We start from the raw sequence: 23,142 nt of genomic DNA on the forward strand, positions 1-23,142 counted from the left end.
ATCCTCTGGACACAGGAATCAGCAAAGCGCCTTACCCAGACAGTCCACACCCCCTCCCTCTCTTCCCCCTCCATCCCTATCTTTGCCTTTCCCCTGTCTACTCCCGCAGGTCCCCTGGAGTCACATGCTATCTCTGGTCTGGTCTGAGAGGTCTGGCTGGTCACAGTGACCATGGCAACCGCATCATCAGCAGACCACAGATTGCAGGTCCTTGGGACTGTTAACAGGAAGTAGAGGTGAGGTGGGTTTCTCAAAAATTGCAGTGGGAGATGAAGACATGGCCCTGTCTCTCCACAGTAACAAAGTCATGACTCTGTAAAGTAATAGATTTGTTCTGGAGACCTGGTTGTGTCGGAGAGTAAGGACTGCTACTGGAAGCCTTTGTGTAATTCTTTATTAGACAAGTGACACTCTTTACATAAATCTGAACCGAACATAAAATCTATTCTCATTCTATTTGATCCACGGCCTGTGTTGCCTTTACCATGTATTTCTGTATTGTATTTTATCATACTGAGAATACCTATCAATGTCACCCAGCAGATTCATCTTACTGAGCTTCAGCAACTACTTGATTCATTTCAAGCGTTATTGAGTCAATTTCCCACATTTCCTAAATCTATGACAGATGAAGACACAGCTGCCCCAATGTCTGGAGCTGAGCAGCAGCCCAACTGTCAAATATAATCACCTCTCTGGCCCCTATCTTCCAGTCTGAAAAGTCCACATGGTCTAGGTTAATGTAATTCTCCAGTGAAAAAAAATGAATAGATGGGAGAGAAAAAATTCTAACGTATATGTTCAGCTAAATTTATACCAACAATATTGCTAGACAGCAAATACACTGCCCCAGTTTTTCCATCAGGCACATTTCTGAATTAGCGTGTCATTGCCTGCACACTCCAATTACTGTACATTATAAACTGGGTGGTTCGAGCCCTGAATGCTGATTGGCTGATGACAAAACATTTTACTGCTCTAATTACATTGGTAACCAGTTTATAATAGCATTAAGGCCCGAGGGGGTGTGGTATATGGCCAATATACCATAGCAAAGGGCTGTTCCTCTGCACGACACAACACGGAGTGCCTGGATACAGCCCTTAGCCATGGTATATTGGCCATATACCACAAACACCCAAGGTGCCTTATAACTATTATAAACTGGTGACCAACGTAATTAGAGCAGTAAAAATAATTGTTTTGTAATCAGCCAATTCTCATTCAGGACTCAAACCACCCAGTTTATAATGTACAGTAATTGTAATTCTGGTGCAGTACGCATACAATGAGACGCTAATTCAGAAATGTACTTTTGGTTGTCAGGGAAAATGTATGGAGTAAAAACTACAATATTTTCTTTAGGAATGTAGTGAAGTAAAAGTAGTCAAAAATAGAAATACTAAAGTACAGATAGCCCAAAAAAAACGACTTAAGTAGTACTTTAAAGTATTTTTACATTACACCACTGCCAGTTAGCACAGGGCTTGCATCACTGCCGACATGAAATCACCCATTCCCACACTGACTACTGGTGCTGTCATGCTGTTTGCCAGAGACTACTCTACAACTTGGTAATGTCTTAAGAGACTGCTTTAGCAGCAACACCTAATTTACTGTTGATATCTGAAAAATAGTTGAACGCTGCCGGCACTGAAGGCAGCAGGGAAGATTTGATAATGAAGGCATGATTGACTCAGTCCTTTATAACCAAATTATACTTGAATTTATGGGAGATATGAAGGCATGTGCTTTGCATAATAACACAAATTACATAACTAAAGGACTCTGATTTAGCCACTTATCATAACAGGTAAATAAATAAAAAACATTGGCAGTCATCCCCTAACAACAATACAGTATGTTTTATATTCATAAGGGAGAATACTAAGGACAAGGGAATCCACAAGAGGGTAAATATAAGAATTCATTCATATCCACTTCAGTGGTTCTTATTCTGCTTGAGGAGTTCTAGAGGGTCCTCTGAGCCCAAACTCAGTCCTGCCCCTTGCACTACACAGCTGATTCAAATTACAAACTCATCAAGCTTTGCTTATTTGAATCAGCTGTGTAGTGCTAGGGCAAAAAAAACGAAATGTGAAGGGGGGGGGGGGGGGTTAGGAAACGCTGCTCTGAGCCTGTCAACCCGTCCTCATTAAAAATCCGTGCTCATGTTTTCACACCATGTAGAGATAGTGTTTTAAGCACCGTACGCAGCTCCAGTCCAGTTTGTGTTTAAAGAGTTGGGAGTTGTTGACCCTGTTCTGACCTTAGTGTTTGTGCAGCCATAACAACATTCAGAAACCTGGCGGAGGTCCTGAGCTGACAGAATACAGGTCCTCTCGACAGAGCAGAATAGCAGGGGATCAGACAAGACGACAAACCAACACAGAATACTAAAGACGTTTTTATTGTTTCTTTACTTTGTGTGAAAAACACAACATAAATCGCCTCTCATGATTAAGTGGGGAGTCGCAAGGCACTGGACCATCTCATGTTATGACAAAGGGAGAGCAACAACAGAATGAGCTGCCACCAACTCCTTTTATATACATACTCCAGCAGACCAATGATTGCAGAAACACTTGTCTTTTTCCAATACACTCAACAATAAAAAGCACTACAAAGCTAAAGGTTATAAAAAGGTAATGTCTGTTGTGTAACAGTTCATGTCTGTTTTCTTCTATGCTGCTTTTCGGGACTGAATGGCTGTTTAAAGCTTTGGAACACACCACAGCACTTGAGCGTTGCAATGTCAGCCTCAAGAGACCAGACTCTCAGGGTCATTTTGTCTGTCTCGACCCTGACCTAAACATTCGTGGAGTGTGTCCATCTCAATACTCCAGCTGGCGACAGTGGGACCACAGCCATGGGGCTGACAGACTCCTTCTTGGTGTGTGTGTTTTACTGGGCCCCAGACAGGGGGAGGTTGGAGGGGCCAGGGTTGCTCTGTGGGGCGGGTGAGGACACAGAGGAGGAGGGCTGGGGAACGCTGGCGGCTGCAGGCTCCATCTTGGTGTGTGTGTTTTACTGGGCCCCAGACGGGGGGAGGTTGGAGGGGCCAGGGTTGCTCTGTGTGGCGGGTGAGGACACAGAGGAGGAGGGCTGGGGAACGCTGGCGGCTGCAGGCTCCATCTTGGTGTGTGTGTTTTACTGGGCCCCAGACAGGGGGAGGTTGGAGGGGCCAGGGTTGCTCTGTGGGGCGGGTGAGGACACAGAGGAGGAGGGCTGGGGAACGCTGGCGGTTGCAGGCTCCATCTTGGTGTGTGTGTTTTACTGGGCCCCAGACAGGGGGAGGTTGGAGGGGCCAGGGTTGCTCTGTGGGGCGGGTGAGGACACAGAGGAGGAAGGCTGGGGAACGCTGGCGGCTGCAGGCTCCATCTTGGTGTGTGTGTTTTACTGGGCCCCAGACAGGGGGAGGTTGGAGGGGCCAGGGTTGCTCTGTGGGGCGGGTGAGGACACAGAGGAGGAGGGCTGGGGAACGCTGGCGGCTGCAGGCTCCATCTTGCTAGTGTGGGTGATGAAACGCAGACGGAGCTTCATGGCCGGACGCAGGGTCAGGATGATTTTCTCCACCTGGGAATACACACACACCATTAGACAACACTAGGGGAGACAAGGGATAAGCTGGGAGGAGAATAACTAATCTCTTCTGTACTACTGAGGAGAGAAGCCAACTTCAGCCTCAGACCCTGAAATGAAGTGGGACGTGCAGCAAGTGACTTCAAAGTAAAATAGGGAATGTTTGGAGGACAAACTAATTAGAATTTCAAATTCGGGGTGTGTTGATATAATTAGAGGAGAGGCAGAATACCAATGCAGGACATGACAGAAAACCAAGTGAGCAAACATTGAGGTCAAGGAAAGGCTTAAAGTACACATTATTTAGGGGCTAAAGCAACAACAACAAAAAATCCCACAACTGAAACTTATGTCAATCTCAGATCGATTGTCTGGGGCCAAGTTAACCTCCCCTTTTCATGTAAGAAAGTCATGACCAACATGCTTTTAGGGAAAGAGGATCATTTTGTACATGTATTAAACTGCGATTTGAACAATTCCAGCCGCATGACTTATGGGGTCCGGGGTCCTTTTATTGTAGAAAGACTGAGAAGCTCAGTTCTGGTGACCTTTTAAAAGGACATGAAAATAAAATGCTGCTGACACCATCTTAAATATAATGTCCACCTCCAGAAATGGGCCCAGTAACATATTTGTAATAATTCAGTAAAAAATATGAACACATTGGAACAATCTTATAGCCTAAGCATGGTCTATATTATCAGGAGGTGCTATTAGCAATAAACATTATCGCCCGTAGCACAACTGATGAAGCATAGTGACTATAAAATGTACAGTGCCTTCAGAAAGTATTCACACCCCTTGACTTTTTGTTGTGGTACAGCCCGAATTTAAAATAGATGATTGAGATTTTGTGTCACTGGCCTACCTACACACAGTACCCCAATAATGTCAAAGTGGAATTATGTTTAAAGAAATTTTTACAAATTCATAAAAAACGAAAAGCTGAAATGTCTTGAGTCAATAAGTAGTTCAACCCTTTGTTATGGCAAGCCTATATAAGTTCAGGACTAAAAATGTGCTTAACAAATCGCATAATATGTTGCATGGACTCGTGTGCAATAATAATGCTTAACATGATTTTTTTAATGACAGCCCCCATCTCTGTACCCCCACACACTATCTGTAAAGGCCCCTTAGTCGAGCAGTGAATTCCAAACACAGATTCAACCACAAAGACCAGGGCGGTTTTCCAATGCCTCACAAAGAAGGGCATCTATTGGTAAAGAGAAAAAAATATATTCCAAAACATGCTTTCTGATTGCAAAAAGACACTAAAGTAAAGCTGCAAAAAATGTGGCAAAGAAATGTACTTTATGTCCTGAACACAAAGCGTTGTTTGGAGCAAATCCAACGCTTTATCTTTTCTGGAGGAAAACCAGAGGAAAACCTGGTTCAGTCTGCTTTCCGACAGACGCTGGGAGACAAATTCACCTTTCAGCAGGAAACACAAGGCCAAATATACACTGGAGTTGCTTACCAAGACGACATTGAATGTTCCCGAGTGGCGGAGTTACAATTTGACTTATGTCTCCTTGAAAATCTATGGCAAGACTTGGCTCTTTTTGAACAACCAACTTGACAGAGCTTGAAGAATTTTTAAAGGAATTTTTAAAAGAATGTGCAAACATTTCAAAAACATGTTCTCTCTGTTATCAATTTAATCCATTTTGAATTCAGGCTGTAACACAACAAAATGTGGAATAAGTCAAGGGGTAGGAATACTTTCTGAAGGCACTTGAAGAATGTCCATCTGCATTTACCCCACAGAACAACATCCTGATTGTTGTTGTTGCTATTATTATTATTAATAATAATGAATATTTTATTATAAACACATAAATCATTATGAATTATTACTCACTCAAAAAATAGGTTTCTATTACAAAGTATGTAATTGTTCTTTTAAGACGACACTGCACCTTTAAGAGCTCTAGCGCAGCTGCGCCTAAACCACGTTTTAGACTGGTTGTAAAAACTGCATTTGTAAACGACGCCACACGCTCAAAGGAAGGAGTAGAGAAATAAACGTGGCAGCAATGGAAAACTGGGAGCCCACCCTTTCTTAAAAAGGTCAAAACTGCTTTCAAAACATATTTGCCAAAACTGCTTTCAAAAGTGTTTCCCCATGATTGCATAAAGAATTGCTGTGCGTCAACTGCTTACCAGATTCCCTCCTATGGCCCTCGCAACTTGAATGCGCCTCAAGAGGAATATTTATCTGGCATAGAACACACAAGCTGTGACTAGGTAAATAGGTGAACTATTCTACTATGGGCTTGTCCGATTTTGGTTTAAATAACATTACATGGAAAACATTGTTGAAGTGGAAAGTTACATCCTGAGTGATAGAGTATACGCTTTAAATAACTTTGCCGGCAGCTAAAGTAAGCTACACACAGCGGACTGACTTAAGCGCTGCAGTGGTGCGCATTACAGACTATTTCAATCCCTTCATCTGAACACCAGAGTGGCGAAGAACATTAACCCCTGAGTATTTCTCGAACCTGGTCTTTGACGCTGTCCCCGGTGAACATGTACTTGATGTGGTAGAGGAAGTCACAGATAGGATCCATGTAGGACAGGTGTTGACTGTGCTGGTCCACAGCCTGTAGCATCTCATAGAACGCCACTCCAATCTGCAGTTCACGACACACACACACATGGGTAGATCGTTAAGAAAAGGCACAGACAAAAATCAGTCATTGATTAATGGTGAATGGTGGGTCACATCTGATTAACACAAAGCCAGACTGAAAAACAGAATGAATGGCTATTTCAGAACGGATATTTTTGGTCAGAGCCGCTCCAGGGGGGTGGCAGGCTGGTCAACAGCAGAACTGCAGATTCATTAGAGCTGTCCATGGGAAGCCACAGCACAACCCCAGCACAGAGCCACTGCCTCTTGGGAGAGGAGACCAAGGACCTTCACTCTCCCTCTCCACAAATAACAGGATTTCTCAGTGAGCCACCTAACCAGCTATTGTCCATTTTCACACACACACACACAATCAATCAGTTCTATCCTCTTTAATGGTCAAGGGAGTGTGACAGGGAATTTAATTGACAGGCCTTTTGTGTGGGATTGTATGGTGTAATAGGGTTGTACTGGGAGATGGAGGAGGAGAGGAGGGGGGCTATATATTGACAGGAGTAGTCAGTACCTCCAGCATGCAGCGGGTCCTCTCCTGTTGGAAGCGCTGGAGGAAGGGCCCCACTAGGTGGTACACATAGAGGAGCTGGAACTCTGTCTTTACTATGGGCTTCAGCACCTCAGACAGGAACCTGGGGAGGGAGGGGAGAGAACGTTACACTTCTCGTAAAGAGACAGACTGAATAGGAGAAGACGGACAGCGCTCGTTCAAAGACATGCTGGGATCGAGGAGAAAAGGACTGAAAAATCTCCCCAGAAATGAAAGAAAGTGATTTGTAAAGCCAAGCACCCGATGTTCAAAAGTGACTAAGGCTCTAACTGTGAGAGCTGTATGCAAATGGAGGGAAGAGAGTGGAGGCACTGAACTTGAATGATAATTGACAGGGTTTTTCTGAATGAACAGACAGTGGAAAATAAACCAGGTACAGCAGGACCAAAGCCTCTGTTTGTAGACGACAAGATGGATCCCACTGGGATCTTGTCATGTGTGATCTGTGTTCCAGAAGCTTCAGCGTGAGGCGTACCCACTCGGCTGCCCGAGCCACAGGCGGTGCGTCTCGTCACCGGGCTCGGTTGTCAGAACGCCGTGACGCCTGCTGAGATCTCCCACGCGCCCCGCTCCCACGCGTCACGGTCCACACTGATGAAGACAGCTTGGGGATAGCAGCAACCTGCCCATCACAATAATGTGATAGCGCTTCCACACTAACACAAACACAGGCTGAGAGCCATCACAATGACTGTCTGGCAAGGAGAGGTCATCGTATATATATATATATATATATATATATATATATATCTTGCCCACTCATACTGATGAGCTTTTGAATATAAATTGCTTTCGTAGTATTTCTGGTTGCTTTTCAAATTCAATCTCAAAGATAAACAATATTGGGCCTCCCGAGTGGCGCAGCGCTCTAGGGGGTCACTACAGCCCCGGGTTCGATCCCAGACTGTGTCACAGCCGGCCATGACCGTTAGACCCATGAGGCGGCGCACATTTGGCCCAGCGTCATCCGGGTTAGGGGAGGGTTCGGCCGGCCATGGATATCCTTGTCCGATTGCGCTCTAGCGACTCCTTGTGGCGGGCTGGGCGCCTGCAAGCTGACACCAGTCGACAGCTGGATGGTGTATCCTCCGACACATTGGTGCGGCTGGCTTTCCGGGTAGAGCGGGTGTGGCTTGGCAGGGTTGCGTTTCGGAGGACACGTGACTCGCAACTTTCACTTCTCCCGCGAGGCCGTGGGGCGATGGGAAAAGACTAACTGCCAATTGAATATTACAAAATTGGGGATAAAAGGTTACAATATTTAATCATCAGTGAAATCTGAGATACTATGCAAGTAGAACATGTACAGAAATGTTATTGGACCAAAGAGTATGAAGGCATATATGCACCAATTCCTGAAATTAGAATCCCCATGCCCAGTCCAATTTACGGGCACATTACTCATCTTAAACAGTAGCATCAAATAATGTCAGAAAGCTGTAGCCAGCCCAGTACATAGTGTACTGTACTTCTCGGTCTCATCCCAAGACATTTCCATCTGCTTCATTGTAATGTAATCCCAGCAGGCCAGGGCTTTGCTGTCATTTCACATGACAGTCCAGCAGACACACAGGAGCACAAGGGCACTTGCTGACACATCAGGGAGCATAACTATTTGGGCTTGAAGTCCAGCGAAGCCTGAACACACAGTGTTATAGGGGAAGATATTCCCAGGCTAGATGAGAAGGCCTGCTAAGCTAAGCCTGAACACACAGTGTTATAGGGGAAGATATTCCCAGGCTAGATGAGAAGGCCTGCTAAGCTAAGCCTGAGCTGGGAGGCAGCAGGACTATCCCACTGTGTCCAGATAAAGCACAGGGTAGGCGTGAAGCCGACAAATTCTTATCAAACCCCCTTCTGATATGTCAGGAGTGAGCAGCTTGGGCCGAGGGAGGAGACAAGATGGTGGGGATGGAGGGAGGCAAGAGGGAGCAGGCTAGAGGGGCTCTTTCCTCCCAAATTGTACACTTGTTCACTTCCCTTCAGTCATTTGAAAGTAAATGGCCTTTTGTCAATTAGATTTGCTCACCTCCTGCGTCCTCTATCCCTTCCTTTGAAGGTCAAAGTTAATCGAGAAGAGTCGCTGAGAGTGAACATGGACAAAAATACGCTTGCTTGAATTGAGATGGGTCCTTCTCCGCGTCGTTAGGAAAATTACGTTTACAGGGCTGGATCCCAATATAAATGTGGAAAGTGATGGAAACAAATGAGGTTAGTTGTTCCAGATATTTTATAGATATAAGTAGCATATCGTTTCTTGTTTTATTTTATTTTAAAGAGGGCATGTTTTCTCCTCTGACAAAACAAAAGCTGATTCAAAGTGGGTGTGGCAAATTGCAAAAATATTCTTGCGGTAGGATATACATGAGTATCCTCGCTGAAAGGTGGCTATTGAGGGGAGGACACTCTTCCGTTCACCTACTAATGAATTAACACTTTCCTCGACCACTCTACCACAGGGAGATGCTGGTGGACCAGGACTAGAAGGCTGGAGAACAGCTAATCAGGGGACTGCTGGTGGACCAGAAGGCTGGAGAACAGCTAAATCAGGGGACTGCCGGTGGACCAGACGGCTGGAGAACAGCTAATCAGGGGACTGCTGGTGGACCAGACGGCTGGAGAACAGCTAATCAGGGGACTGCTGGTGGACCAGGACTAGAAGGCTGGAGAACAGCTAATCAGGGGACTGCTGGTGGACCAGAAGGCTGGAGAACAGCTAATCAGGGGACTGCTGGTGGACCAGACGGCTGGAGAACAGCTAATCAGGGGACTGCTGGTGAACCAGGACTAGAAGGCTGGAGAACAGCTCATCAGAGGACTGCTGGTGAACCAGGACTAGAAGGCTGGAGAACAGCTCATCAGAGGACTGCTGGTAGACCAGAAGGCTGGAGAACAGCTAATCAGGGGACTGCTGGTGGACCAGAAGGCTGGAGAACAGCTAATCAGGGGACTGCTGGTGGACCAGACGGCTGGAGAACAGCTAATCAGGAGACTGCTGGTGGACCAGGACTAGAAGGCTGGAGAACAGCTAAATCGGGGGACTAATGTTGGTTCTTACTTGGGGATGAGGGAGAGCTGTCCGATGCTGGAGTGGTGCCACACGGCGTGGGCCAGGGCCAACACGTAGCTGCAGTACATCTCAGAGTAGGACTGGTGGCAGGCGGTGAAGTCCAGCAGCGCGAAGGGGTAACCCACCCACTCAGTCTCTGTGGTGAAGCACGGACTGCCCAGCACACTCACGATACGGTCCTGCAGGACCACCCAGTAAGGCTCCTAGAGAGAGGAGAGAGACAGGCAGACAGACACGCATACCGTTTAGCTGACTTGTCAGACCTCAGACAGTTCTCTGGAGTCTGCAGGACGGCTGAAGGATGAAATAGATGTTTATTTGGGTAAAGCTGTCACTACTGTCTGGCTGCCCAGAATTACACTGTGAGCAGTAAGAACAACAATTTATGAACCTTGTTTTTCATGGATAGTGGAAACTTGACCACGCGAATGGAAAAAACAGGTTTGCTATGTGCCGTGAACTTGAGATTTCTGGCGCAATAAGTTGCTGATATGTAACTGATATGTGTGTGTGAACAGAGAGGAGTCTTACAGGCAAGGCGGTGATCACCAGGCCGATGGCGTTCATCCAGGCGGTGATGTTCTCCCGAGGCACCAGCGGTTGGCTGTGAGGGAGGTCACATGACATCAGGAGGACAATCACAACACCATACAGATACAGACGCTGTCATGCAGAGGGGCACCCAGGTCTAACTGAGCTCTGCAGAAAGCTAACACACTGCATTGATTCAGCACCACTTCGAGATGACTCATCGTCCATTCCTCGCACAAGAACTTCCGCATAAAAAAGGGACACATTTACACGTGCGTCACGAGAGCACACAAGACTGTGCTTGTTTACATAGCATAGAGACCTTTCAATCTCCCCTCTAATTGGCTGCTTACTGCCCCCCGTTTGATCTATGACCCCATTCTGACCTCTTGAGGACGACACTGAGCAGGGCGTTGCCCACGTCCTTGCCGGGCACTGCCAGGGCCATCAGCTCCACGCAGGTGACGTGGAGAGCGTGGGCGGCCGGGTTGGGGAACTCGTTGAACCTCCAGTCACAGTTTGGGAACGGCCCGGGGGACTTGCCAGCCATCGGTGAGACAGCAGGTCAAGGATGATACACCAGCTACACAACAGTGTGTGAACACATCATAGACTTTAATTCTAGGAAAGACCTTCTAGCAACCTAGCACGTCAACTATTCCCTCGTAGATGTCGTGAGACTACTGTCATCGGTCTGAACATCCCCACAGAAGGACAGAGACATAGAAAACTGGCTGATAATGATTTGGACAGGTCAAATGTGCTCGGGAACAAACTGCAGCAAAGGATATTGTCGACGAGGCGTCCGATGAGCTTGCAGTAGTAGGTGTCATCGGGGATCCAGACGTTGTCTTCGCGGGGGTTCATGCCACACTTGATGTAGGTCTCACTCAGGCACCAGCCTGGCGCCCGGTTGTCCTTCAGAGAGCTCATGATGGCGTGCACCAGCTTCCTCTTCAGATTGGTGCGGTCGCGCAGGTGACGCTCGTAGTAGTGGAGCGTGTTGTACAGGTAGGTCACCGGGCGGTCTGGAGACGACACAGAGAAACACAAAATTCAGTTCAATTAGACTGTCCATCTGAACTGACCTCGTCACATAACATCATTCCAAATGTTTCAAGTGCAAGCGTAACATTGACTCATAAAGGGGGTCTTCTATCGGGGCTCTTTTGTGATGTCCGTATACCTCCAGGCTGTATGGACAATCAAAGCAACAGACCAGAACTCATCCCCATGGTCTTGTACCCTCTCCTCACCATGGAACTTGTAGAGTCCTCCCAGGTGGTCCAGTAAGGTCTCCAGTGACTTGGAGACGGGCAGCAGCTCCAGGAAGCGGTGGATGACGATGTCAAAGACGGGCAGGAAGCGCAGGCAGACGTTACCAAAGTAGATGGGCAGGTAGTGGGACTGCTGCTGCATGGGCGGGTTCACCTGCTCCGCCAATCCCTCAAAGTACAGCTTCTCCGGGTATTTCTGTTACAATAGGGAAGAAAACAAGAGTCCAAGTCAAATGGAACTGTATCACCTGCAAGCTTTAATGAAGGAGCAAGCTTGGGAGCCGTGAAACAGTGAGTGGAGGTCAATCACCACAGCAGAACAGATGGAGACTTAACACAGCTAACACCACAGAAAGCTCAGTTGAGATCCCAGCCAATGTAAATGTGACATTTAAAAAAAGGCCAAATGTCAACAGGCAACGGTGCAGGCTGATCTATAGTGGCCTCCCGTTGACATTTCCATTCGTATCGCCTTGAGCCCCTCTCTGGTTCCTTTCAGACTGTCTTTAGGGCAGAGCTGCTCTTTCCGTGCTGGAGCTGTCAGTCAGAGCTCCAGGGTCGGGGGCCAGTACGGTACCTTGTGGTAGGTCATGTGCTTGGTGTGCCAGTCGCTCTGCAGCCAGTGCTCGGGGGCGTTCTCCTTCACAAAGTCAGAGACGCGGTTGCGGAAGTCGTTGGGCTTGAGGAGGAGGAGCTGAATGATGAAGTAGCAGACCTGGGCCTCGTTACCCTCGTGACTCCTCATGGCCTGGAGAGGAGAGGGAGATCAGAGCGAGTGAAGCGATGGGAACGAGAGATTAGTAGGGAACTAAACATTGTTATCGAACACCTCAACCAGTTTCATATTGAACAATGAGATATTAAATGTCCGTGATCTGAACACGTAATTATTCATAATGTGATTGAAGCTTTCAAAGGCTTCATTTGAGGTGAACCATATGACTGGCCCATAGTTTCATCTCATCCTTACCAGGCACAGGATGAGTCTGTCCAGCGTGACAATGTTGTACTTCCACACCATGTCGTTGAGGATCTCGATACACTTGTTGAGCTGCTGGCCACCGGCCGACGTGGAGAACTCATAGACCAGGAAGTCTGCAAACGTCCTGACATGGGCCACCAGCGCCCGCGCCCCGATCCTCTCCAGAACCCTGGGGCAAGACAGGACACACGGCTGGTCAGGAGGATGGCCTTGTGTCACAACACACAGACACCTGCACAGTCACGCACACGTCAAATTGACATAATGTACAGTACCATTGCTTGTTTACCATGAGTCTTTATAACGAGTGAGCATTTATTCCTCTGAATTCAAAAGGCCATCTGTCAATAACACAATTACTTCATGATTCAATGCAAAGCTGTTCTCAAACACCATCAACACCCTTTACAGCCATCATCAACACAAACAACAACCAGCAAACAGCCTTCTGACACCATCTGCTTCAGTGTGTTCCTCTCAACAGCATGCAGAAGCTGAGAACCAAGCCTAGGGCCCACAATAGCCGTTCCCAGTGGTAGTGGCCCCCTGTGGCAGCCTTCCTACCACCCCACCCCACCTGGCCCTACCACAACCACCACCACTGCGCTCTCCCAATCCCCCAGACTCTGGCTTCCTAGCAGACAGGCCCTATTTAGAGGACAGAAGGAGAGCAGTTTTACTGTACCGGCTCGGTTGCGTTAACAGGCTGTCATTAACAGCAGCCAGTTACCGCAAAAGCAAAGTCCTTAGTCACTTCTTAAAAGCCCCGTAGGCAAAATACCTTTCACTGGCGGTAAATCATATTACAAATGGTGGCGTGCGGTGCATGACTGCCTACTCAAGGAAAGCCATCACTCTCCACTGGGTAGTGACGTAAAGAGCCGGAGGCAGGTTTACAGTAGACAAGGCTATTCGCATTCCTCACACTCAAACTCTGTTGGGGAGAGGCCATAGATTCTTTCCTACAGACAAGAGATGGAGAGAGAAAGAGGGAGAGTTGGAAAGAAAGTGTCAGGAAGGGAGAGAGAGAGAGAGAGGGGTATAGAAGGTGCTTGGGAGAGAGTCATTGAGTGTTTAAGAACTTTTACAAAGACTCCCTCCGGAGGGTTACGCAAACAGAAGCCCTTCACAGCCATTTCACCCCTCCCGCCTGGTGATAATTAGAAGAGCTCTGCACTCCAATCGCCTCAAACCCCTGGCCTGCAGAGAGAGCAGACAGCAGATAGCACATAGCCTCTATGGAACAGCAGCAGTCAGCACATAACCCGCAATCCGGCTCAAGGGATTGGTTGTGAAGCTGTGCTGATTTCCACACCAAGATGGAATCAGCAACAGCACTTTATCAGCTGGGCACTGGCTACAGGTTGTCAGGAAGTCGCCACAACTTCTGCTTCAGAAAGCACTTTAAAAACTGCCTTGCTGGTACAGACTGTGTCTGGGGGGGGGCTCAGAGAAAAAAAATAAAAGACGAAAAGCGGCAGCAGAGCTGTATTGGTGCTGTCGGAGCGTGCGGGGAGTGTAAAGATCATTATCTCTCAGCGCTCGTGATTAGAATGACAAGTGGGACGTGTGTGTGGGGTCAGGCATCTCCATCCACACAACTGCCCTCTGTCTGGAGAAGGAGCAGCTGCACCCCAGAGAAGCCACACCCCTCTGTTCCCCACCCACTTAACATTCACAGGGCTCAGCCAATCAGAATGTTGACCTCCTTAAAAACGGTCCCAGGTTACCTTATAATATTTATTAATGACCATATAAAATCAGCAGGATAATGAGAACAAATCCACAGGACGTGGCCCTGCTACCGTTAAAATAGGAACTGATAGCCTTGAACCGGAAACGTTGATTCATGTGCACTGTCCCTGTCGAATACATTTCATAAATGCACAAATAAAATGGTTAAGTGTTGTGCAACCGTAGAATAGAAAAGAAGTGAATACTTTGTGGTGTACCTGAAGCCGATCTGGTTGATTTTGTCAGTCTCCAGCAGCATCTTCCACAGCAGACACAGGAAGAGGGGCGGCGATCCCTGCATGGAGAAGTGGGTGATGATGTCGTTCTCGTTGGTCATGCTCTTCCACTTCCTGTATTCCTCCTCCACGTTCTTCTTCAGGTTGAAGCGGCTCTCCTGGGGAACGTTGTTCTGCTTGAAGAACGCCTGAGGGAACACGCACACAGATGTGTCTTTTTTTTCTCCTTTCCTTCTGTGTAAAAGGATAAATACTCATATGTTCCACTGGGACTTTGTGTCCGTCTGTCATCTGAAAAATATGAATGGGCTCAGTCTGTGTGTAGGTACCATTAAATTAACATTCACTTTAGCCGGGTTGGGGCGGTACCGTTGTGATATGTTGCGTTTGAAATAGGATTATCTCAGTCAATAATTCTCTATGGCTGCCCCCTGTAGAAATAAGCCCAAATTCCCAAATTGACTCTCTCTCTCTCCGTACCTGAAGAGGAGCAGGGAAACAGCTCAGGGTGTGAGAGGCCCAGTTGTGAGGAGTAAAGTTCATGATGGTCTGCAGGATGTCCTTACACCACGTACCCTGGATGGAGTCGGAGCCCGTGAAGAAATCTGGACCAGAGAAAGCAGTGGAAGGAAAATGAGTCTTGGGTTAGGTGAACATTTTGTTAATGCTGACCTTCTAGTCAGCGTTACGCTGAGCTATGATGAGTTTCACAGGCATTATCAGACACGTGTTGTAATGTCAGTTCAACATTTCATACACAGCGCCAGTCAAAAGTTTGGACACACCAACTCATTCAAGGGTTGTTCTGCATTGTAGAATAAGTGAAGACATCAAAACTAGGAAATAACACATATGGTATCATGTAGTAACCAAAAAAAGTGTTATATTTGAGATATATATTTTATATTTGAGATTCTTCAAAGTAGCCACCCTTTGCCATGACAGCTTTGCACACTCTTGGCATTCTCTTAACCAGCTTCATGGGGAATGCTTTTCCAACAGTCTTGAAGGAATTCCCACATATGCTGAGCACTTGTTGGCTGCTTTGTAAAAAACATGTATTTCGTATTTAACTAGGCAAGTCAGTTAAGAACAAACTCACAATGACTGCCTACCAAAGGCCTCCTGCGGGGAGCTGCTGGGATTAAAAATAAATAAATATATATATATATATATATATACATACACACACACACACACATACACACCACGACGAGACAACACACAACACTACATAAAAGGAGACCTAAGATAACATAGCATGGCAGCAAAACAGCATGGTAGCAACACATGACAACATGGTAGCAGCATAACATGGCAGCAGCACAAAATATGGTACAAACATTATAGGGCACAGACAACAGCACAAAGGGCAAGAAGGTAGAGACAACAATACATCACACAAAGCAGCCACAACTGTCAGTAAGAGTGTCCATGTTTGAGTTTTTGAATTAAGAGATTGAGATAAAACTGTCCAGTTTGAGTGTGTTGCAGCTCGTTCCAGTCGTGAGCTGCAGCGAACTGAAAAGACGAGAGACCCAGGGATGTGTGAGCTTTGGGGACCTTTAACAGAATGTGACTGGCAGAACAGGTGTTGTATGTGGAGGATGAGGGCTGCAGTAAATATCTCAGATAGGGGGGAGTGAGGCCTAAGAGGGTTTTATAAATAAGCATCAACCAGTGGGTCTTGCGACAGGTATACAGAGATGGTCAGTTTACAGGGGAGTATAGAGTGCAGTGATGTGTCCTATAAGGAGCATTGGTGGCATATCTGATGGCTGAATGCTAAAGAACACCTAGCTGCTCGAGAGTACCCTGCCGATCTATAAATTGCAATCGCCATCACACTGCTCTATCCCATCTGGACAAAAATAATACCTATGTAAGAATACTGTTCGCATTCTTACACCTGCTAATCATGTGTATGTGACCAATAAAATTTGATTTGATTTATAAATTACATTTCCGTAATCTAGCATGGGTAGATTTTCCTTCCAAACCATCTCAAGTGGGTTGAGGTCAGGTGATTGTGGAGGTCAGGTGATTGTGGAGGCCAGGTCATCTGATGCAGCACTCCATCACTCTACTTGGTGAAATAGCCCTTACACAGCCTGGAGGTGTGTTTTGGGCCATTGTTCTGTTAAAAATCAAATGACAGTCCCACTAAGAGCATACCAGATGGGATGGCGTATCGTGGCAGAATGCTGTGGTAGCCATGCTGGTTAAGTGGGTCTTGAACTCTAAATAAATCACAGGCAGTGTCATCAGCAAAGCACCCCCACACCTCCTCCTCCATGCTTCACGGTGGGAACCACACATGAGGAGATCATCCGTTCACCTACTCCGCGTCTCACAAAGACACAGTGGTTGGAACCAAAAAAAACTCACATTTGGACTCATCAGACCAATGGACAGATTTCCACCAGTGTAATGTCCATTGCTCATGTTTCTTGGCCCAAGCAAGTCTCTTCTTACAGTTGTCCTTAAGTAGTGGTTTCTTTGCAGCAATTCGACCATGAAGGCCTGATTCACGCAGTCTCCTCTGAACAGTTGATGTTGAGACGTGCCTGTTACTTGAATTCTGAAGAATTTATTTGGGCTGCAATCTGAGGTGCAGTTAACTCTAATGAACTTTTCCTCTGAAGCAGAGGTAATTCTGGGTCTTCCTTTCCCTTGGCGGTCCTCATGAGAGCCAGTTTCAGCCTTATGGTTTTTGCGACTGCACTTGAAGAAACTTTAAAAGTAGTTGAAATTTTCTGGAATGACTGACCTTGTCAAAAGTAATGATGGACTGTTGTTTCTCTTTGCTTATATGAGCTGTTCTTGCCAAGATATGGACTTGGTCTTTTCCCAAACAGGGCTATCTTCTGTATACCACATCTCGTCACAAACACATTAACGAGGAAATAAATTCCACAAATTAACTTTTAACAAGGCACACCTGTTAATTGAAATGAATTCCAGGTGACTACCTCATGAAGCTGGTTGAGAGAATGCCAAGAATGACAGCTTTGCACAATGTCGGATGTGGCAGGTCTTGCAAACTATTACGGATTACAAAAGGGAAACCTTGCCGCCAGCTGCTTAGTGACGCAAGCCTACCAGACAAGCTAAATGCCTTTTATGCTCGCTTCGAGGCAAGCAACACTGAAGCATTTATGAGAGCACCAGCTGTTCCGGAGGACTTTGTGATCACGCTCCATAGCTCTCTTCAGTAGACATTAAGTGCTTTGATAGGCTGGTCATGTCTCACATCAACACCATCATCTCAGAAATCCTAGGCCCACTCCAATTCGCATACCGCCCAACAGATCCACAGATGTCGCAATCTCAATAATACTCCATACTGCCCTTTCCCACCTGGACAAAAGGAGCACCTATGTGAGAATGATATTCATTGACTACAGCTCAGTGTTCAACACCATGGTGCCCACAAAGCTCATCACTAAGCTAATGACCCTGGGACTAAACACCTCCCTCTGCAACTGGATCCTGGACTTCCTGACGGGCCACCCCGAGGTGGTAAGGGTAGGTAACAACACATCTGCCACTCTGATCCTCAACACCGGTTTCCCTCAGGGGTGCGCGCTTAGTCCCCTCCTGTACTCCCTGTTCACCCACGACTGTGTGGCCAAGCACAACTCCAACACCATCATGAAGTTTGCTGATGACAACAGCTGTAGGCCTGATCAGCAACAACGATGAGACAGCCTATAGGGAGGAGGTCAAGGACCTGTCCGTGTGGTGCCATGCCAACAACCTCTCCCTCAATGTGAGCAAGACAAAGGATCATGGACTACAGGAAAAGGAGAGCCGAACAGGCCCCCATTATACATCGACGTAGCTGAAGTGGAGCGGGTCGAGAGTTTCAAGTTCCTTGGTGTCCACATCACCAACAAACTACCATGGTCCAAACACACCAAGACAGTCGTGAAGCGGGCACGACAACACCTATTCCCCCTCAGGAGACTGAAAAGATTTGGCATGGGTCCCAAGATCCTCAAAAAGTTCCACAGCTGCACCATCGAGAGCATCCTAACCAGTTGCATCAACGCCTGTTATGGCAACTGCTCGGTATCTGACCGTAAGGTGCTACAGAGTGTAGTCCATCCAGGACCTATATACCAGGCAGTGTCAGAGGAAGGCCCCAAAAAATTGTCTAAAACTCCAGTCACCCAAGTCAGACTGTTCTCTCTGCTATCACACGGCAAGCGGTACTGGAGCGCCAAGTCTAGGTCCAAAGGGCTCCTTAGCAGCTTCTACCCCCAAGCTATAAGACTGCTGAACTAATCATCAGATGGCCACCCGGTATATTAACATTGACCCCTCCCCCCTTTGTTTTTACACTGCTGCTACTCGCTGTTTATCATCTATGCATAGTCACCTTACCCCTACATTCATGTACAAATTACCTCGACTAACCTTTACCCCAGCACATTTACTCGGTACCGGTGTCCACTGTATATAGCCTTCGTTAATTGTTATGTAATTCTACTGTGTTACTTTTAATTTAGTAAATATTTTCTTAACCATTTCTTGAACTGCACTGTTGGTTCAGGGCTTGTAAGTAAGCATTTCACAGTAAGGTGTTGTATTCGGTGCATGTGACAAATACAATTTGATTTGAAGGCAAAGGGTGGCTACTTTGAAGAAGCTCAAATATAAAATATATTTTGATTTGTTTAACACTTTGGGTTATTACATGATTCTTTCTATATGTGTTATTTCATAGTTTTATTGTCTTTACTATTATTCTACAATGTAGAAAATAGTACAAAAATAAAGAAAAATCTTTGAATGAGTAGGTGTGTCCACACTTTTGACTGGTACTCTAAGTTAGATAGAGGCAGACCTGTGACGTGGGTGGCTCTGGCCAGAGTCAGGATGAGGGCACGGTTGAGCTCCTCAGATTCAGCTGACAGCACCGTTTTGGGGTCACTGAGGAAGCGGGTGAACTGAGGCTGAACCTCGGAACTCCCCAACGCTGTAATCAACCTTAACGCTGTGCTCTCAACACTGAGGACACAGAAACAGACATACAAAAAAAGGTTACTTTTATTTCAGAGTGAAAGCTCGTGGTTATGTACAGAGTTACGTCTTTGCAAAACGCTGACCCATTTCTATGTAACGTTCTTATTAAATTGGCAATGATTGAATAACGTCCGCTCAATAGCACATCATTCCTCTTATAACACCTTGGCTTGCACTGGCTTGACCCCAGAGTATAGACTAGTACTAAATCCTTTCTGGTCTTATGTATCTGTGATTGTAATGAGCCATCCCTACCTGCGCAGGAGCTCAAGGACCTGTAACCCCTGTGGTGCTGACCACGTAGGTGAAGGAGTTTTTAACTAGTCAAATGACCTAACCAGGAAATATTCAGGCCTCTAGTTATAGTATATGACTACACCTAGGGTGTTGAGTGTTTCCTGGTCAGATTACGGTTGTATAAAACATCTTAAGTATTTCCCTTAAGGAATTATAATGTTCTCTTACCTAAGGGAAATAGGGTATTGCATAAAGCTCCTAAAATATTACCTTACGTAAGGGCACACTTCAAGGGGTTTTATGGTAGTTTGAAAGCATGTACTGCAGAAAGAGTATCTGGTTACCACGGAGACGGCCTGATTCACTGACTAATCATCTTGTCAAAGAAATCTTATTTATTTTGTGAGATAGTAAAACAGGATCAACATATTGCTTCAGATGAAAAACCATTACTCAACTATGCAACCAGGACCTGGCCCTAAAAATTGTGTCTGACTGTGCTTCCTCTTGTAGTTACTGACCAGAGGTGTAGCTGGTTCTGGTTGGTCTGGGGCACGGCGGCTAGCGAGTGCAGGTGGCTGAGCAGCTGGACGCGGTAGTGGGGCTGGATGTGGTGCATACGGTAGCTGAACATCTCCAGCAGAGTGTGAAGGATGCCCCAGGCGTGGGACTTGAACACGTTGGGCAGGAGCTGGCCTGGTAAAACAAGACAGACACCATGTCGTCGCAGTTAGAACATCTGTGATGCATTTGGGAATACAGTTAATCTGGCCATGCTGCTTGCTCAGGCCAGGGTCGTGTTCAGCATTGAGAAAAGGTTTTGTTATGGTGTGCCTTTCGGAACATGAACCAGGTCTATTTTGGGAAAAAAATGCAGGCAGGGATTGATAAACTCTGTAAGGGCATTCAGAGTTTGCAGGACTTACTGATGAATCCTTTGATGCCCAGAGATTCTATCTCCATGTAGACCAGCAGTCTGCTGTAGGTCTCCACCAGGGCTGGGGCCAGGGCGATGCTGGACTTGGCGTGGGCCAACTTGATCACCCGAGTGGCGATGCTATGGATCAGGCTTAAAAGTACAGGGAAAATGTGAATGAGACTTGACCAATGTATGCAGTTTTCACCTTATATATTATGCTTTGATCACTAAACTGTCAGAATACTGCTTATGCAAGTACAAATGTTCAAGGCATTATTGGCTCAGAAATTGCGGATGGCTTTATTGTAAAATGAATAAGCACTGAATCCACTGTAAAGCCACTAGAGCAGATGATTTTTCATTAGCGACAACATCTTGTCAAAAAAACAAAACCCACTCATCTGTATAAAAAAATACATTAAAAAAATAAAAAGCTTTTAGGTTGAAATGGGTGGATGCTGTTTAAACTCATTATCACTCTCCATTCTTTCGATTGTAAATGGCAACTAACAGCAGGGAGAATACAACAGTGATCAACAGAAGAGGGAGGAGACACCACGCTTCAACACTCATCTGTTCTTTAGCACAGAGCCATTTCATACACCCTGGGCTACACTAAACCCGACGATGACTAGAGTTGAAATGTTATACGTTTAAATAAAAAACTAATTATCCAAGCCTTCTTGAATTTTAAATAGGGCAGTATAAATGTGAATAAAATTGCATAATGGCGTGTCCTTAAAAAGAACATGGCAGGTGTCTAAAATAATGCATTTTAAAGTAGATTATTTTTAGCACAGCATTTCAAGCGGTTTTTTATTTTTATTACTTAATTAAAAACATCATAGGATGCATCCTCAAGTTTTCCTGTAAGCCTCTCAGACTGAGGATGCTCCATTCTTACTTCAATAACCCCTAGTAAGAGCTCTAACTAAATGAAGTATTACTGGTGATGTTGCTGTGATATCCTGACAGCACCATTGAAAGGAGCAGTAGTAGTCGTTGTAGGGACTATAGAGATATACAGTATCTCTCTCTGTGGTAAGTATAGCCCACCTCATCTTGGCGTGGACGGTGAGGGAGTCTAGGAGGTTCATGGGTAGTGGTGTGACGGAGCCTGATGCGGTACAGTTGGTGCCAGGCAGGGTGATGCGCATGCTGCCGTTGCCATAGATAGTCTCCACAAGCACGCCCATGGGCAGAGTGAAGCACTCCGAGTTAGTGGAGTAGGCATTACACAGCAAGGCGATCTTATAGTCCGTCATCCCCAGGGACTTGTTCCTCAGGCTCTGCTGGAGAAACCTAAACACACAAGGACAGGTGAAATATTATAGGGGGTAGGAGGGAGGCAAGCAGTTTAAATGCAATCGAACCCCAGATTTGAGATGTTGCTTTTATCTCAAAGGCATCACAAATCATGCATCTGTGAGTTATATTGCAAGTTGGTGACCACTGACTACAAACACTTTTAGACTGGCTGCCTAAGTGATTCCTTATGAGAGTTCTAGTAGACAACATGACAGACAAGAGCTGGTGTTAAGTACATACTGGCCTCTAAGGGTAGAACTGCTGATTTGACATTCTCTTTTTCTGTGGGACCTGCTGCCTGGACCACAGAATGCTCAGGAACTGACATTTACTCCAGAGGTGTTGACCACTGTGGTTGTTATTTTACCCTGCTGGTCATATAAGAACGTTTGAAAGTCTTCAAGAACAATCTGGCCTTAAATGGCCATGTACTCTTATAATCTCCACCCGGCACAGCCAGAAGAGGACTGGCCACCTCTCAGAGCCTGGTTCCTCTCTAGGTTTATTTCTAGGTTCCTGCCTTTCTAGGAAGTTTTTCCTAGCCACTGTGCTTCTACACCTGCATTGCTTGCTGTTTGGGGTTTCAGGCTGGGTTTCTGTACAGCACTTTGTGACAACTGCTGATGTAAAAAGGGCTCTATAAAATACACTTGATTGATTGAGACATTCTCTTACTCATGGTGCAGCTTGAGGGAGTGGGGGATAGGAATCTGCAGCTTGGAGTTGTCGTTCTGAGCCTTGCGGTTCAAGTGGATCCAGATGCAAGTCATGGCGAAGGCGTGTGTCGACTGGGGCTTGCTGATGTCTGGCACCGGGATGCACTGTAGAGACACACACATCACGATGTCTCCAGTTATCCCAATAAAACTTTCAATAAACATTCAATTTATATCAATATCGTCTAAATTACGTAGACACCAAGTAAATGGTTGTATCACCTGACTAGTAAAATGTATTATGTCACTAAATATTTCACTCATTCATTCACAATTGGCTGTATCACCATTGGTCAGAAAGCTAATAAATATCCAC

The 23,142-nt window shown here is 46.1% G+C and overlaps 1 protein-coding gene across 7 annotated transcripts in view; it reads right to left on the minus strand.

Annotated features, from left to right (window-relative positions):
- Positions 1-2,389: 2,389 nt before the first annotated feature.
- The window catches only part of LOC139407086 (mediator complex subunit 23), a 30,476-nt gene continuing 9,723 nt past the window's right edge, over positions 2,390-23,142 (minus strand). For 4 of the 7 annotated variants that reach the window (XM_071150460.1, XM_071150458.1, XM_071150457.1 and 1 more), the window contains 17 exons: positions 22,786-22,931; positions 21,859-22,104; positions 20,810-20,952; positions 20,405-20,579; positions 19,468-19,631; positions 15,096-15,220; positions 14,586-14,803; positions 12,634-12,814; positions 12,241-12,411; positions 11,643-11,859; positions 11,178-11,414; positions 10,773-10,938; positions 10,387-10,459; positions 9,844-10,058; positions 6,747-6,867; positions 6,090-6,221; positions 3,209-3,576 (listed from right to left, as the gene is read on the minus strand). In XM_071150460.1, coding sequence (XP_071006561.1) covers positions 3,397-3,576; positions 6,090-6,221; positions 6,747-6,867; positions 9,844-10,058; positions 10,387-10,459; positions 10,773-10,938; positions 11,178-11,414; positions 11,643-11,859; positions 12,241-12,411; positions 12,634-12,814; positions 14,586-14,803; positions 15,096-15,220; positions 19,468-19,631; positions 20,405-20,579; positions 20,810-20,952; positions 21,859-22,104; positions 22,786-22,931 — 2,910 coding nt within the window. In that variant the 3' untranslated portion in view covers positions 3,209-3,396. Of the gene's footprint in view, positions 3,577-6,089; positions 6,222-6,746; positions 6,868-9,843; positions 10,059-10,386; positions 10,460-10,772; positions 10,939-11,177; positions 11,415-11,642; positions 11,860-12,240; positions 12,412-12,633; positions 12,815-14,585; positions 14,804-15,095; positions 15,221-19,467; positions 19,632-20,404; positions 20,580-20,809; positions 20,953-21,858; positions 22,105-22,785; positions 22,932-23,142 lie in introns of all 7 variants that reach the window. The other 3 variants (XM_071150459.1, XM_071150461.1, XM_071150456.1) reach the window with 3 other exon arrangements.

The sequence above is a fragment of the Oncorhynchus clarkii genome, chromosome 4, assembly GCF_045791955.1.
Source record: "Oncorhynchus clarkii lewisi isolate Uvic-CL-2024 chromosome 4, UVic_Ocla_1.0, whole genome shotgun sequence".
Classification (NCBI taxonomy): Eukaryota; Metazoa; Chordata; class Actinopteri; order Salmoniformes; family Salmonidae; genus Oncorhynchus; species Oncorhynchus clarkii.